The 17039-nt window shown below is 41.5% G+C and overlaps 1 protein-coding gene across 16 annotated transcripts in view; it reads left to right on the plus strand.

Annotated features, from left to right (window-relative positions):
- Nucleotides 1-17039, plus strand: part of Afdn (afadin, adherens junction formation factor) — a 130964-nt gene that overhangs the window by 80095 nt on the left and 33830 nt on the right. For all 16 annotated transcript variants that reach the window (XM_028866624.2, XM_028866608.2, XM_037200526.1 and 13 more), the window contains 4 exons: nt 1064-1207; nt 3723-3921; nt 7095-7198; nt 9035-9121. In XM_028866624.2, the coding sequence (XP_028722457.1) occupies nt 1064-1207; nt 3723-3921; nt 7095-7198; nt 9035-9121 (534 nt within the window). The remainder of the gene's footprint in view (nt 1-1063; nt 1208-3722; nt 3922-7094; nt 7199-9034; nt 9122-17039) is intronic.

A 17039-nucleotide genomic window follows, 5' to 3' on the forward strand; every position in this document is an offset into this window, starting at 1 on the left:
TGAAATCAAGGTGCTAGCCATGGGAGTATCTTTTGAGGGAGTATAAATCTGTTCTACCAACCTCTGGTAGTTCACACACAGCATAGGCGTTCCTTGGACAGTCTGCCATAGTCTTTCCGTGGCATTCTTGGATACGTGTCTGTCCAGGTGTCTGTTTGTACAAGGGCACCAGTGACCTGACCTCCGTTTTAACTAACTGTGTTCCTTCTAAACAAGGTTCCTTCTCGTAATACTTGGGCCTCCAACATTAGGATTTCAAGGGGCATTGTTCACCCATAACAAGATGTGTAGACAGTAGGATAGAAATACCATTGAAGTGCTCTTTTTGTTGAGACCAGCAAGGTATACTTTAGAGAGCCATATACTGAAGGATAAATGATAATTAGTTGCCAAGTCCTATTCTGCTATCTGAACAGCTCTCAGGGAGAGCTTTAGATACCAAAGACTAGGAACTGGTGTTTATAATTAAGGAAATGAGTTATGTGCAACCTCAAAACATACAACAATTAAAATTTTTTCTAATATATTAGCTTTTGTTTTTTATGCTTTCATCTCCTCCAAAGATATTAATTATTCTGAGAAGCTAGTTAGCCCTCAACTCTTATCAAAATTCGTATCAGCAAGACTCTCTGATTCCTATAACTGATCATCTAGATTGCTGTATAAATATTCAAACTTTCAAAGCAACCTTTAAAAGTGCATTATAAACATCGATACTTGAATCAAATTATGTTAAAACATAAAAACTAAAGTAAACCCAAGAGGCTTTTAAAAAGCCTACAGAAGTATGCTTGTAGTTTAATATATGCCACTAAATGTTAATGCCTCTTTACAAGCATCCTGCACTTCAAAACCAAATTAGCAAGTTATTAGCTTAACAACTGTTACCAAAGGGTGTTTTGTTTTGTTTATTTTGTTTTGTTTTGTTTTGTGGTGCTGAGGATTTAAACCCAGGGCCTCACATGTGATACTGAGTGTGGGCTCTTCCATTAACCTGCACTCTCAGCCCCAAAGAAAAAATATTTTTAGTATCTTACTTCATAATATTTTTTCTTTTAAATAGGCTACTACTTTGCTTACCATGGATAAGTATGTACCCGATGACATTCCAAATATAAACAGCACATGCTTTAAGTTAAATTCTCTACAACTTCAAGCCTTATTACAAAATTACCACTGTGCACCTGATGAGCCTTTTATTCCCCCGGTAAGTGAATATTACCGTGATACCATGAAGAATTTTCATGTCTGCACAGAAAAATTGGGATGAAGGGGGCAAGTAAAGGGAAACTCTCTCAGTGCTGTGTCAGTAACTTGGTTCACCTAAAATGATCTTAAGAGATCGTTTTACTCTGAAGTCTTAGCTGTTTAGTGCAAAGAATATAGATTATGTAAGCATTTTAAGAAAGAAGTGATTTAATTTGAGGCATTGCTTCTTGGGAAATCTTTGAAAGGACTAGAGGAAAGGAAGTTGAGTTGAAGTTTGTACCACCATGCTTAAATACCAGAGAGCCAGAGCTTCTGTTAAAGCTACCAGGATTCTTTTCATATATCACATGTATACGCCTGCCACCAGCACCAGCATGAGTCTTCACTCCATAGCAGCCTTCTAGATTCCATACATCAGTGTCTGATTGGTAACAACCACTGTCTACCCAGAGGACAGTCGAGAGTTTTATGTGTACTGATCTCACGCTGTAAGAGGACTTGAGGGTAAAGAGCCCATCCGTCTGTAATATCTGTCCCCACTGACTATTTATACTGAAAGCTGTGCCACAGATACTACCATCTTAAGTCAATACCTGAGAGAAACAGTTTGAAAGAAAAGATTTGTGCTCAAGGTTTCTGAGATTCAGTCCATGATCACCTGGTTTCATGACTATGGGCTGTAGTAAGGCAGAGAACATGACTGCAGAGAAGACGCCGTGAACGAAAGCTGCTTACGTCCTGCAGCCAGGAAACATAGAACCTGTGGAGCTCTGTCCTTTGGTCATGACATGGTGTTGCCATCTTAAAATCAGAGCAACTGATAACTCACACTAGACCCTCAAGACACAGGATTGAGCCCACTAACATTTTCTAGTGGAATTGGGGAGGACTCACAGGACCCCTGTCCACCTGAAGATTCTATAAGCAGGTGACAGTTGCTGGGAATTGAGAAACTCCTCTCTGGTGGTATAGCTGCCTATAAGCTGCCCATGTTCCTTTTATTGGGTAATCCCATTTAAATGTTTACCATGGTAGACTTGGGTGGAATCATTTCTTTGACCTGTTCTTACAGGGTAAGTATGTATGGACTCCTCAGGGGGAAAAAATTATTCAAAGACAGGAAGGGGCCATGGCAATATAAAATCTTTAAAGATTGACAACTTTCCCAGCGACCTTTTCCCAATTAGACCCAGTTTTCCCTGGTTCCACCACTTCACGATGTAATCTATTCAGATTTTGAATTTGCCAACTATTAATTCATTGACAAAGACAAGAGCCTTTTGACCTGATCACTTCCCGAAAGCCTCACCTCTGAACGCAGGAGTAGCATGCCCTCAGTACATAAGCCTTAGGGTGATGCTTCAGATCCAAACCATACCATCTACCATCCGAGCCAGTTGTGCCTAGATTATGCTAGTTGATGGATAAATGAAGTTCAGTATTGAGTTTATATCAATAAAAGACAGGTACAAAATAGCCAAACAGTGAAAACAACCCAGTTAGCAATACAATGCACCAGAAAATCATGTTACAGTGATGTGAAGAAATGTTTTGCTACAGTGAAGAAGGAATTGTGATTGCCACTACAATGTGTGTGTGGATATTATGATGCATTTGTTGTAAAAGAAACTGTATGTGAATGCAAAATATGCAATGGCTTCCAGCTATTTAATTTCAGGAATAGAGAAAACTCTTGACATTATAAGCCCGGGTAGTTGTTCCCTGTGTGGAAAAGGAAGATGGTGGTAGAGCTCAGGGCTGCTTCTGAGGGGCTGCTATGCTCCTGTTACTGAAGCTGTGGGAGATGAGCTGGGGTCTTCATTTTAATGAGTCATATAATAAGACATGTGAACTTCACGTGTTTGCCTTCCTTCTCACCATTCCCCATCCCCAGATGTGTGTGTATTTGTGTCTCAGTAATGTATTTCGTAATGTAAACCATCTACAGAATCCAGTTCTGCAGCTCTTCCAGTGAGACTTTCAAGCATAGACATTTTATTCTGTGGTTTTTTTGTTTGTTATTGTTTTTAATGTTCATTTTGTGAGGTTTTCTCTATGGCATTGCATGTTCTATAAAATAATTACTCACAACTTAATAACAATGTGTTAAAGAATTGTGCAAATAAATCAGCTGCTTTGAATAAGAAAAGAACATCTTTTTGTTTGTTTTGTTTTGTTTCATTTTGAGACAGTTTCTTTATGTAGCCCTGGCTGTCCTGGAACTCACTCTGTAGACCACCCTGGCCTTGAACTCCTGCCTCTGCCTCCCGAGTGCTGGGATTAAAGGTGTGTGCACCACTACTGCCCAGCGAGAACATCTTGTGGTAAAACTTTTAAAGCCATGAGTAGTAGGGAGTCAATCAGCCTCTTGTTCTCTCTTTAAGTAATGTGTGTCTGGTGTGTGGACACTCACACTGGTTGAGTGTGCTCTACCCTGAAGTCGTGTCTGTGACATAGCAAGGTGCTTCCCGTCAGTGAGCATCTCTCACTGAATCAGCACTTGTTTTCTGCAGGATCTCATAAAGAATGTCGTGGCTGTTGCTGAGAACACAGCTGATGAGCTCGCCCGCAGTGATGGCCGAGATGTGCAGCTGGAGGAGGACCCTGACCTGCAACTACCTTTTCTTTTGCCAGAAGATGGCTATTCCTGTGATGTCGTCAGAAACATTCCTAATGGTTTACAAGAATTTTTAGACCCTCTGTGCCAGAGAGGTAAATACCACCAGTCACACCTCAGTTGGAGGACACAGCTGGGTTCAAGTGAGCGTCGCACTCGCTCCCTGATGACAGCCCTGAGGAAGCTGTGTTCCTGTGACTCAAAGAGTTTCACTGAGATGAAAGATCTCACAGGCCCAGACCAGCCTGTGTGGGTGTGTTGTGTCCCTTGACGGAGCACCTGCTCCTCCCACACGGTGCCGGAACAAGGGGCCTTTGTCTCGCTTTCTCCTGCCAGTGGAGAGCAGCAGCACAGGCCCCTGGGTTCTGAGTACTCTTAGCCCACTACCACCCAGCTGTGCCATCATGGGCAGGGCACCCCTGGCCTCGGTCCCTTCCTCATAAAGTAGGCCAAGAGGAATGAAAATGGACGATGGCTGTAGCAGGAAGCTCTGGGAGTGCCCCGTGCCCTGTGACAGCTTCTGGGGCTACCATCAGGTGGACTTGTAGCTGTCTCCAGCTTTTCCCAGACTGCTTCTGTGACCTTTGATATACTGTTTTGCTGGTGTATAACAATTTTTTAAAAATCAGTTTTTTTCTTAAATTATGGGCTTTGAGGCAATTCACATTTTAATCTACTCTGCTACATTTTTTATGATGTAGGGAATAATAGATGAATAGGAAAGTAGACCCAGAGTATAGGAGTTCAATTAAATAACAATAATAATAACAAATAATAGTGAAGGAACTGCAGCCATAGATAAATGAAGTGAGTGTGATTTTTATTTTTTAAACTTCAGTGACTGTTTCACTCACCACAATAAATAAGTTTTAGATCTTCAAAAGTAATAGTGGGAAAAAAATGCATTGCATTGAAAGACTGCCTCTTCTCATGAACTGTGTTGTTGGCAAAGCAGTTTGTGTGTTAGTTCTCCCAGTAGGTCTCCTGCTCTCAGAGACACGAAGTCCAAGGTAGGGAAGCAGAGGTTTGGTTATTCAGGAAAACTGTGTGTGAAGTCCGAAGGAGAGTGAACAGGTTTCGGCCTGAAAAGCCCTCGTTCATGCATGGTACAGGTCGTCCTGCCTGACTGCAGCGTTGTGAACATTCTAGGCATCAAACCTGTGGAATTCAAGCCCCTGGTCACAGCATGGGGAACACAGTAAAGCGACTTGACTACTTGCTATAGAGCTACTTAAAGGTGTCTCTATGTGCACATCTTAGTAGATCAAGTCTAAACCATGGCCTTTAAACAATAGGCACATTATCCCCAGGAGTAAGTCTCCTGTATTACTTCTGTTATAGGCTGTTTAGCTGCTTTTGAGAGATGCCATGTTTCTAGAGTTGCTTCCAGAGGCTTCCCATCAAGACCATGTGTGGAGCCAGTACCTAGGTTGCTAGTTCATTGTAAAGGAGTGTGAGCATTGTGCCTTCCCGGGGAAGGTATGTGTGAGTGTTGCACCTTCTCACTTCCAAAGGAGGGTGTAAGTGTTCTCTCCCCAGTGCTGGTGTGAGTATCCTGTCTCCACAGTGAGGATGGATGCCCTGTCTTCATAGAGCTGAGTTACCGTGGCTTTGGTGTGGCTGGCTTCCTCACTCGTGTCTGTACTCACTTAGGCATGCTTCATGCTGACACTCAGAAATGTGTTAATTAATATCTTGTAAATAAGTAAGCTAGAAGACTAATCTGCTCCAACTTTGCAAATGGACATAATTTATAGTGTGCCAGTTTTGCCTTGTGCACCATAGATATTTGCCAGCATGGAAACAGTGAGGTCTTAACTTGACAAAGAGTTTCCTTCGTATCTTCCCCTAGGCTCTCTAGGATAAGTAATCTTAGGCCATTTGTTATTTAATTCTAGTCTTGGCATTCATACATTATTTCATACATGTTGGCTGTTTATAGTTCATACAGCCTAGCACATAGATGCCTTTCAAGGTGTAAAATGGGTTGAATGTTATGACATCAGTGTTTAATTCTTCATACTCTATTCTTTATAAACTGATTAAAGAACTACTGTGTACTCTCAGTATCCTGCCTTTTCCTGCCTCAATGCAGTGCAGTTCTGTGAGAGACTATAAAACCAGTCCAGACCAATGCCTGGGTTGTGATGAGTACCTCAAGCTATGACAAATCAGTTTCCATTAGCAGTATAGTACAGAACGTGTTGTGGAAATCTGACATTTGAAAACATGAAACATTGCTTACAGTTGTTGAAATTTCACATTTTTACTAGTTTATAATTCTCTAAAACACAAGGAAGAAAAGCAAATTCTGGTTAACTATCAATGAAACTAGGTTGAAACATTTTTTTCAAGTGAAATTACGTTGTATTTTTTATTTTAACTGATGTTCTTTATATTTCCCCTTCCCTCTCCCACAAATACATGTCTGATAATAGCAATCCAAATTATACTCCATTGGTAAAACACTAGACCAGGGAGGACTCTGGCTAGGGCAGCTGGGCTCCAGACATACAGCCGTTCACATGGTGAGCTCTTGAGCAACAGTAGCCCTGGAGCAAACTTAAGAATTATGGAAAGCCTGTGTAATACTATTTTGTCAAAAAGAACTGAGGAATATAAAAATTTGACTAAATTAAGATGACATAGTTTTGAATAAAGGCCTTGGTGTTTTAAATATGTTCTCTATTCTGAATAAGGACATCAGGAATACTTTGGTGGGAGTATCAGGGATCCATCTAAGGGCCTTGCACATAATATGCAAAGTGCTCTACACTCAGATGTAACAGAAGAAAAACTAAGGCAGGGGGATCATGAGTTTGAGGCCAGTCTAGGCTACAAAGTAAGTTCAAAGCTCCTGTCTCAGAAAACAACAAAACAGAACTATTCTTTAAAACTTTAAATGCATATGAGCTGAGAAAATTTGGACGAAATGTGAGAAAGGACCCTCCCAACCCAAGGGTGTACAAGTTAAATGGTCTGTAGTGTAAGTCATTTAACCCAGTCTGGTGTAGTATGATAGCCTGTGTCTGTGTTGTTCTCTGGTTCTTTGTGCCTTTCTTTTGCTAAACAATTATGTATGCCATTGAGGGTTTTCCTTTCAGGTGGAATGTATAGTTCTGCAAGGCTGTATTTACAGAGCAGTTCACCAATTTTCATAGAAAAAAGAAAAACAGTTTAAATCAATAATCTGTCTTGTCTCCCTTGTTGAAAATTGTATGGGATTAACTGTGTCTTATCTGTTTTATAATTACTATTTTCTTTGTAGGATTTTGCAGGTTGATTCCTCATACACGTTCACCGGGTACTTGGACGATATATTTTGAAGGTGCAGATTATGAAAGTCACCTTATGCGTGAGAACACAGAACTGGCAAGTATTTGAGGTTGGGGTAGATTAAAGTATGAGATGTTCCTAATGACTTTGGAGAGGTGGTCTGTTTTATTCTTTGCATACATGGAATGTTGTAAGGGAAATTTTTAAAATGATTTTTTAATACCAATTTGATTCAAACATTTTAAAACCTTGATTTGTAAAAACACATGTATTTTACTCCCTGAGCCAGGTCTGTACAGTTTTGTGTAGTACTAAATGGTTCTGTAGCAATAAAGAATATTTATGGTCATAGTTATAGCAGCCTACATACATATTTTTGAAACATATTAGTATAATAACTTTGAAAGATTTTATTAGAAAAATATTTTTAGTGGCAAAAACATTTTATTCTTTTCTACTGATTTCTACCTAAATGTATATCAAATAATTCATAATTTTGAAATAGTAAGGAATTTCATTCATCTTAAGGAAAATTATACTTTGCTTCAAATACAGTTTCAACAGATACTTTTTTATATAGTGTATATATTTATATAAAATTTTAAATTTAAACATGTATCAGAGTCATCTCCTAAAATTGAATTGATAGTTGTCATTATACTAAATATATGGGCTCACTACTAACAAAGTGACCGTTTTTGTTTTTTTTTTTTTAATTGCCTTTGTTTGTTTTTGGTCAAATTTAAAGTAACAGTGTCCACTTCTGATGACCAGATTTTTGTTAGGAAATCAAGTATTTCTTGGATTCATTAATTGTTCATCTTTCAGATTTATTCTCAGATTTCTCAGGAGCTAGATCTCCAGTCTTAATTTATAGAAAACAAAAATTTTAATGTCATATAATTTTATTTTTTCCTTGATATTCTCTCCTGGGCTTTATAGTTAGTTGCTTTCTGTTTAATCACTATTAAGTTTTCTCTCAGTGTACATTCAGTGTTCATTCTGTTGTAACCTTGCTCACACTTTAGTGTGAAGTTTGGCAAGAGTGTAATATGTGACTTAAATAATGCTTTCCTTAAAAAACCATCGGGTGGTGGTGGCGCACGCCTTTAATCCCAGCACTCGGGAGGCAGAGGCAGGTGGATCTCTGTGAGTTCTAGGCCAGCCCAGTCTACAGAGCGAGATCCAGGACAAACAGACACCAAAACTACACAGAGAAGAGAAAAAAAACTGCTTTCGAGTCTGTCCATGCCCTGGCTGCCTCCTTTGCCCGACTGTGCTCAATCCTTTGCATTTCTTGACAGAGTACTGGGAATACTACTGATGTATCCTATAGTTCATCTCTGTTACAACCATTTTCTGCTATTTTCTCAGACAGTGGGAAATAATTTTAAACTTTTTCTTTGGAAAATGAAATAAAAGGTTAACAGTTTATTTTAAAAGATCATAAAGGTAGCCGGGCGGTGGTGGCGCACGCCTTTAATCCCAGCACTCGGGAGGCAGAGGCAGGCGGATCTCTGTGAGTTCGAGGCCAGCCTGGGCTACCAAGTGAGTTCCAGGAAAAGGCGCAAAGCTACACAGAGAAACCCTGTCTCGAAAAACCAAAAAAAAAAAAAAAAAAAAAAAAAAAAAGATCATAAAGGTAAAAATTGGGTTTTGTTTTTATGGTTGTGTTTTCTAACCTGATAGAAATGTAAGCTTAATTTTGTTTCGTAAATTAAATTCTTAATATTTAAATGGCATTTGTAACTGATTCATCTTCTACACTTTAGTCAAATGATGCAGTGTTTTGTTTAGCAAATGAAAAGTACCTGAGGTAGTAGACTTTTTATAACCTTTTTGTTCTTTGTTTATTACAGATTAACTAGCTTTCTAACCATGTGAAAGCACTTCCATTTTAGTCATAAAATGAGCCTCTTTTCTCATCTTTAGGCCCAGCCTCTGAGGAAGGAACCTGAGATAATCACTGTGACCCTAAAAAAGCAGAATGGAATGGGCCTCAGCATTGTTGCAGCGAAGGTAAGACTGGGAGAGCTCTGGAGAGCATCTTCTCCCACCCGTGACTGTGAGTCAGCATGGACCAGACGTGATGGGAGCCTTGTTGCCTTGTAGAGCACATGTTCAGCTTTGCTGGCTGAGGGGTGCGCTCCTTCTCTGAGAACGTGGCTAGAGTGAATGGTAACTTGAGGTGGAGTAGATGCTCAGGTGAAGCTGTGACACGAATCTTCAAAGGTCTTACTAATAAAAACCCAGAGTCAGATACCGAGGTCAAAGCTGAAAGGTCAGGGGACAGAGCAAGCCACAGTCACCAGCTGTTACCTCACCAACTCCACGAATCCTCTGACTGAAATCCTCAGCCTCCAGAGAGAGCTACTTCCTGTGTACTCACGCCAAATAATACCTTTCTGTGCCCTGCCATCTTACTTCCTCTCTCCACCCAGCTACATCACTTCCCTTTTTTGCCCAGCTCTATCACTTCCTGTCTGTCTGTACAGACCTCCAGATCTCTATGGTTAGTGCTGGATTAAAGGCACGTGCTACTACTGCGCCTGGCTCTGTTCCCAGTGTGGCCATGAACTCACAGAGATCCAGATGAATCTCTGCCTCCCGAATGCTAGGATTAAAGGCGTGTGCTACCACTGCCTGGCTTCTATGTTTGATATAGTGGCTGGCTTTTTCCTTTGGCCCCAGATAAGCTTTATTTGTTAGAGCACAAATAAAATATCACCACAAGAAGCAGTTTAAAGGATGGTCAAGACTTGTTGGGCACCGTGGGAAAAGCAAGTATGGCACAAGAGAAATAGTTGCATCTTTCACTTTGTCATAGCAGGTATCAGATCTTTTCAGCCTTCAGGGTATGGCAGTCGTGGGGACCTAATAACACAGCCATTCTAATCTCTAGGTCTTCTCTACTGGAGGGTGGATTGGAGCTTAGCTTATACGTGTATATCCATCTGAGGTGTTGACAGCTCCCTCATCCTCCCTGTTCTCTTGGCACCTCAGTCCTATTAGTCTGTTAAAAGATAATTTTTTTCTTTCAGTTAAAAGAAAGTAATAGTATGACTAGAAGTTGTTATCTTAAAAAAAAAAAAAGCTTCCACAATCATAGTCAAGTATTCTCAGTGGAACAAATGCTTTTTTTTAATGAAAAATTTAAGTTAGCATACAAAGTAATGGGTTTGGTAAGTATGTCACTATATTTGGTTCCCCCACCCCCACCCCCACCCCATTGCTGATTTCTTGTGCCTTTACCCCACTCTGACTGGTTCTCTTCCCCAGGTCTCCCTCAGCGTTCATATGCTATCACCTTCTCTTTTCCAAATATTATTTTTAGCTAGTATTTAATGACATGCTTGTTAAGCTGTGGTAATATTTTGCCTAAAATAATACTGATAGCTGAAATTGTTGACTGTGTCCTGTTTTAAGAAACTATGTGAAAAGCTTGGAAACACCATACAGCATTATGAAAGAAAAGCATTCCAAATTGCATGATGCCAGTGTATTCTGAGAAATGTTTTAAAATAGTAATAGTAAATTTTGTACATCAGAATTCTGTTATACTGAATATTAGTTAGAAATTGATATTTGAAACCACATTATTCCCATTGTGGTGTTTTAAAGGTTGCATTAAGTCCCTTACTCTTGCCCACTGATTTACGTACGGTGCACATGGCATGAAGTATAGGGTCTCACTATGATGTCAGCATTGCACCATTTAAATAATGAGGAAGTCGCCAAAGTCATGGCTCTTGACTGGGAGCAGATTGTAAGTACACAGGCCTTTTTAATATGGGATTCTTGTGTGTATCATTCCTTGTTGGATCTTTTCCCTTCATGCTCATTTTCAAAACTAGACATCAGGGCACATGCCTATAATCCCAGCGTTCAGCAGGCAGAGGCAGGAAGGTGGAGTTCTAGACCAGCCTGGGATGCATAGTGCAATTCTGTTTCAAAAAACAAAGCAAAAAAACTAAAACACAAGGTTTATGGGCCCTGCCTCGCCAGCATTTCCTAGCAGCTCACCTGTCCTGTGCTGCTTGTCCTTGAGCCAAGGCAGATCCATCTGTGGTTTCCTTTCTAGTACTTCAGAACTGCAATTTGATCCTTAGGAGGTGTCTGTCATTGTCTCTATTAGTCAACTAATGTTTGTCTCTCTAGTGGTGTTCCCTAAGTCAGCCCGTGGGTTGTGACAGACAAAAGTAAGAGCTTGTTGTTTATTTGTTCTTTTAAAGCATGTGTGTTCTAGTTCCCTTTCTGTCACTGTGATAAACACAGTGACCAACGCCAACTTGCAGCAGAGTTTATTTCATCTTAAGGTTGCAGTCTATCATCAAGGGAAGCCAGGGCGGGAACCATGGAGGACCACTGCTTAGTGCCTTCCTCTCAATGCTTGCTCAGTTTGTTTTCTACATAACCCAGGACCACCTGCCTGGGCTGGTTCTGCCCACGGTGGGCTGGGGCTCTCTTATAGTAACCAAGAAAGTCCCCCACAGACATACCTACACTCCAGTTTCATAAAGACAATTCCTAAATTGAAGTTGCCTTTCCCCAAATGACTAGTTTGTGTCAAGTTGATAAAAACTAACCAGCAAAATGAGTCATTCATTTATTTAATGAATTAATTTGTCAGTACACTAAATTGTCAACCGTGAAACTATATTTGAGCTTTTTAAAAGTTAAGAAATAAGTAGATTAATGAACATGAAAGTAGTCATCTAAGCAATTGTGGGATTTTAGCTGGTCCTTGGAATTAAAAAGTTAGAAACATGGCCCAACAGAGATGTTATGGATAGATGTGAGGACACAAGCAGCGAAGAACAACCATGTTGTGTGTACCGTGTTTGAGCAGCCTGCATCTGCAAGGAGAGCCCACGGTGGTGGGGAGAGCCGTGCTGCGCTGCAGTGTGCAGAGTCGTGGGCAACACAGCAAAAGGAAGGGTTGGAAGGAGGAAAAGGCAATGGTGTCTGAGACGGGGGCATGGCTGGGCAGAAGGGCCTGGAACTGTGGACAAGGCTGTTCAGGACAGACTGGAGGAACCTGTGTGTGTACCCACCACAGGTCCCTGAAGCTCAGGGTCTGTGGAATCACCTGTGATGGGCAGAGCAAAGATCCTGAGCCTCTGATCCTACTTTACTGTTCATCTCATGTGGCCCAGCTCATACAGCACACTTCTAGACCCAAGCTCAGAACATTAGGAAACATGAGAATGTCAACTATGGAACCATTTCCTTTCTTGGTTGTAGCTGAATAACTGCCCATTTCTAGAGGGGAAACAGAAGTTCAGAGGTCAGTCTGCCACACTCATACACAGGGAGGATTTAACTCCTGGGGTGAGTGTGGCTCAGTGGTGACATATCTGCCCAGCACTTAGGAAGCTCTGCACTGACTCTTGTGTGCTGCAAAGGAGACAACGAGACAAAGAAACCTTAGGTTCTGTGTTACGTTGTGGACACAAGCTTTCTCTCTAATACTGATCTTACTGGAGAGTGACCATGATCAGAGTTACTGTTACTTCCAGTGCAGAATGACTTGTTTTCTCTAGACTCCAGTATGACTTAGGTTTTGATTTCCCTGGTATGGTGTCCTGATGCAAAGGTCCTAGTATTTCATAATAGTAGGCTCAGGCTTCATCTTGCATCCTTGCCCAGTCTTGTATCCTCTGCCAGGTATCAGGTAGAGAAATAGGACATCAAGCCAAGCTGAAAGTCATAGTCCAGCCTATGTTCCCTTAAACTTCATTTACAAGAACAGGTCTTGACTTATTGGTTCAGCCTTGTAAAGGTGGGTCTTGGCAGAATTGTATTTTTTATACTTATGGTGTAATATGATCACTGTTCTGCTGTGTGGAGTGGGGGTCTTAGGCTTTGATGGTTAATCTTTATTATCACCTTGACTGGATTTAGAATCATGGAGAGACAGACACCTGGATACCTTTGTGTTGCCTATGAGGATGTTTCCAGAGAGATTTAACTGAGAAGGGAAGACCCACCTCTGTGGCTACATCATCCCATTGAGTGGGTTCCTAGACTGTACAAAAAAGGAAAAAGAAGAAATGAGTTGAGCACCAGCATTTATCTCTCTTTGCTTCTTAAGGGTCGATATAGTGTGACCAACCATCTCATACTCCCACTGCCATACCCTCTCAACCATGGTGAACTTAATCCCTCAAACCATGAACACAAACAAACCAAAACTTATCTTTTAGTTGCTTTTACCAGGTACTTTTATTATGGCAGGAGAAAAGTGTTGGGGACTATTGGGGTCCAGCCCCTAATAGTCTCCTTTCCAGGGTCCGCGGAAGGATCTATCAACCAGCTGAGAATCTATTCTTTAAGGTCGGTAAATCAGTCTACGCACGCAGAGTTCTTTGGTCCATTCGCTTTAATTCCTCTGGCATAACATCCTTTATACACAGCTTCAGTTCTGTTCTCCTGTCTAGCTCCTTTCTTGCCTGATTTCTCTATATTTATCTACTGTCCCCTCTATGTTCTATCTTAATTCCTTCATCTAGTTCTGTCCCTTCTAGGTTCACATCTATCTAGTTCTTTCCCCTATCAGCTCCTCTCCCGTTTCCTTCTCTCTCATCTGGCTCTTTCTCATCTTGTTCTTCCCCATCTGGCTCTTCCTCATCTTCCATCTCGTTCCTCTAGTCCTCTCTTTTAGCTCTTCAATCTAGTTCTTCCCCATCTCAGCTCGTTCCTCTCAAGTTCTTACCCATCTAGTTCTTTCATTCTCTTTTCTCTTCTTCCTTTGTGCCCTGGAAGTCCCGGTATATAAAAGGGAGGGTCCGAGCTAAATTGTGTAAAGCTATTACTTAACATCCACCTCTCCTAGGCGGTGTCTCCTTGTGGAATTTACTGTAAGTCAGGAGACTTGCATGTGGGCTGTTATCATTGTTAGTCCACCTAGGACTAACAATGGGCGCCCACCTGGGTGGTGTTTCCTGTAGTCCTTGAAAGTGGCCAAGGGAGATAATCTGATTCCAGAGAAAGCCTTTCCTGAGGCTGTTCTCCAAATACCTGGAATGTGTATGTCCAGAGAGTGATCAGTCTATACTGTTAGCCCTTCTTAGGGAAAAGTCAATTGGGAAAGCTGTGAAGGCACACATGATTTTCATAACAGAATACAGCTGATATATAACAAGCCAAGTAACACCAAAAACTCCTTGGGATTTGGCTTCCTCTGGAGGATTTCCCTGATTCCTCCAGGTAGTGACTTTGCCATAACCAGCTGAGTTCTTATGATATATTCCTGCGGCCCGCAACAGAAAAGTAACTAATTGGCAAGTTTTCTGGACTCATCTCCCAGGGAAAGGTCCTAGTAGCTGGGGTGGCAGAAGGCAACCACTAACAGAAATAGAGGTACACTGAGGCCAGACCCCTGTAAGGGAACTTGTTTCCCTCCTGCCTTGTTGAAGGGTTGGTAGTCTCTGGGCCATGGTCAGGGCTGGCAGATACTTGTTGGATAACAGTGTTCAGATGGGATGAGCCAAGTGTAACAGGTCAAAGGGGGAATACAGGAAGGAATCCTGGTTCAGACTTGAGCAGCTGGGGCCTGTAGGTAGGGCTGCCAAGAAAAGGAACCTGCAGAAGTTGGTGGAGGGGAGATTGTGAGTTCAGGATTGAACATGTCACACTTGAAGTTTTGGGAGCCTGGTAAGGTAAATGAATGTGTTTTCTAGCAGTGGCTTGGATAATGGAGCTCAAAGAGTTAAAGCCAAAGGGGCCAGGAGTGGTGGTGCATGGGTGTGGTGGTGCATGCCTTTAACCCCAGTGCTTGGAAGACAGAGGCATGCCAATCTCTTGAGTTTGAGGCCAGCCTGGTCTACAGAGTAAGGTCCAGGACAGCCAAGGTTACACAGAGAAACCCTGTCTTGAAACACAAACAAAAAGTTAAGAGCCAGAGAAGAAACTTAGGAATTGATATATGGGTACTCTGAAGGAAATAGTTTAAAAAATTCTCTGTTAACTAGACAGTGCCATTTTAATATATGAAATAGTAGTGTATTAGCACTTGTTTTTTGAATGAGACAGATGAGTAAGCTGTTCACCGTTTCCATTTCCCTACTGTATTTGTCGTGTTCATAGTATGGGAAGGAAGGCTCAGCAAAAGAAAGCACAAGTCACCTTGGGTGCACAAGCTGCAGAGCAGTGCAGGCCCCGTGAGAAGTGTGTGGTCTCTGCAGACAGCAGCGATGGAGTCAGCTCACCGCTAAGATGGGGAGATGGGTCGTCTTACGTCCTGTCTCCCGCTGACCACTTGTGCTCTTGGCAGTACTGCACTACCCATCCTGCTGGGTCCCGAGAGGCAGGCCTCTACCGAGAGGCAGGCCTGTTCCTGTGCCTTTAAGACTCGTGACGGAGCAGGAAGCCATAGAAACACTTGTAGCAGCTGCTGCTACCCATGTAGCTCTTCCTTCCACTCAGCCCTGCTGTGTTTTCCTGTCACCCCGTGTGCCTTCCCGTGTCTGCTCTTGTGTTGTTTGCTGCAAGTCTGTGTGTTTAACCCAGGCCTTTTTCCTTTTTCACTTGGTGTATGGCTCTGCCTCTGTAACCCTGAACCATGTTTTGATATTAAGTTCTTCTCCTTGCCCTCCACACGGTGGTTAAACTTTATGAAATCCAGATGATTTGGAAGCAGTGTGGGTTTGCAGTTTACTTTCTGAGACATTGCTTTTGGAGAGTTCAGCATGCTACTTCTTACTCATCTGTGGGACAACATGATTCCGACGCTTCCTGTTTAATTTGGATTTTTAAAATACAAACAATTCCCTTTCATTTTTATAACCCTTTAAAGCTTAATAAAAGACAAAGGGAATGAAAATCAGAGTGGCCTGGTTGCATAAGAATCTGAGTGTTGCATTGGTTCCAGCTCATGTTGATAAATGCCATACAGTGTCCTGGCGTCCAGCTGAGCATTGTGGCAATCCATTCTCGAAAAGCCAGCTGTGTTGGCTGCTGTTGAAACTGAGAGAAGTAGACGACTGGTCTCCAGCTCAGGACTGCTGTCCTGGAGATAAAAATGTGGTTCTCTGTTGTTGGAAGGACTGCGTCGGTGGTGAGTTTCTTCAGGGTGTTGTCCTTAATGTTCTTGTGCAAACTGTGATCTTTAAAGAATGTGCTTCTTCTTCTTCTACTACGACTTGTTCGAACCTGTCAGTAATTAACTTGCTCGTGAAGAATGAACTTATAATGTAGCATATAATTACACACCCAGATAGTTGTTGTTCTCCATTTATGTTTGAATACTTAAGTTCATAAAAATGTGAAATTCTTACGATTTTTACTCAGAAAAAACTTAAGTTTTAACACTATTGGTTAAAATATGGTAAGAAAATTGCTTTAAATAGTAGCTGCTGCTATGTAATTTCAAGAGCACGTAGTCAGATACTCATAAGAACTTACTTCTGGCTACATTGGTAGTTTCAGAGTAGGCTTTCCCCATAGCCTTTTGTTGTGGTGGTGTTTTTAAGAACATAAAAATGTCATTTTATAGAGTATTTACTATATGTTACAATATTTTATCTAGAAATAAATAGTTGATTAGTGCCTTAAAGATGTTATAGTTCTTTTAGACTAAATACTGAGTTTTAAGTTTTTGAATCTTAGCTTAAACCATAAGATTTCTATAGTTTAAAAAAGTGAGAGCAACAGTGTCTTTAATGGCCGCCTTCTCTCTGGAAGATCAAGTTCCTCACATAGACTATCATTTAGGTCCTTCCCATCGTATTCTTTAATGGTCCTAGACCTCTTCATGGGAAAGACCTGGTTAAAGAAGTGAACTCAGGGTTTTCAGTTCCTTTGAAAAGCCTGGTTGGAGAGATGGCTCAGGATTGAGAGCTTTTCTAGAGGACCTGAGTTCTGCTTCCAGTGCCCACCCAGGTCAGACAGCTCACAGCTGCTTCTGACTGTAGGTTCAGGAGACCCAGTGCCATCT

Source organism: Peromyscus leucopus, chromosome 8a (assembly GCF_004664715.2).
Source record: "Peromyscus leucopus breed LL Stock chromosome 8a, UCI_PerLeu_2.1, whole genome shotgun sequence".
In the NCBI taxonomy this organism is placed as follows: domain Eukaryota; kingdom Metazoa; phylum Chordata; class Mammalia; order Rodentia; family Cricetidae; genus Peromyscus; species Peromyscus leucopus.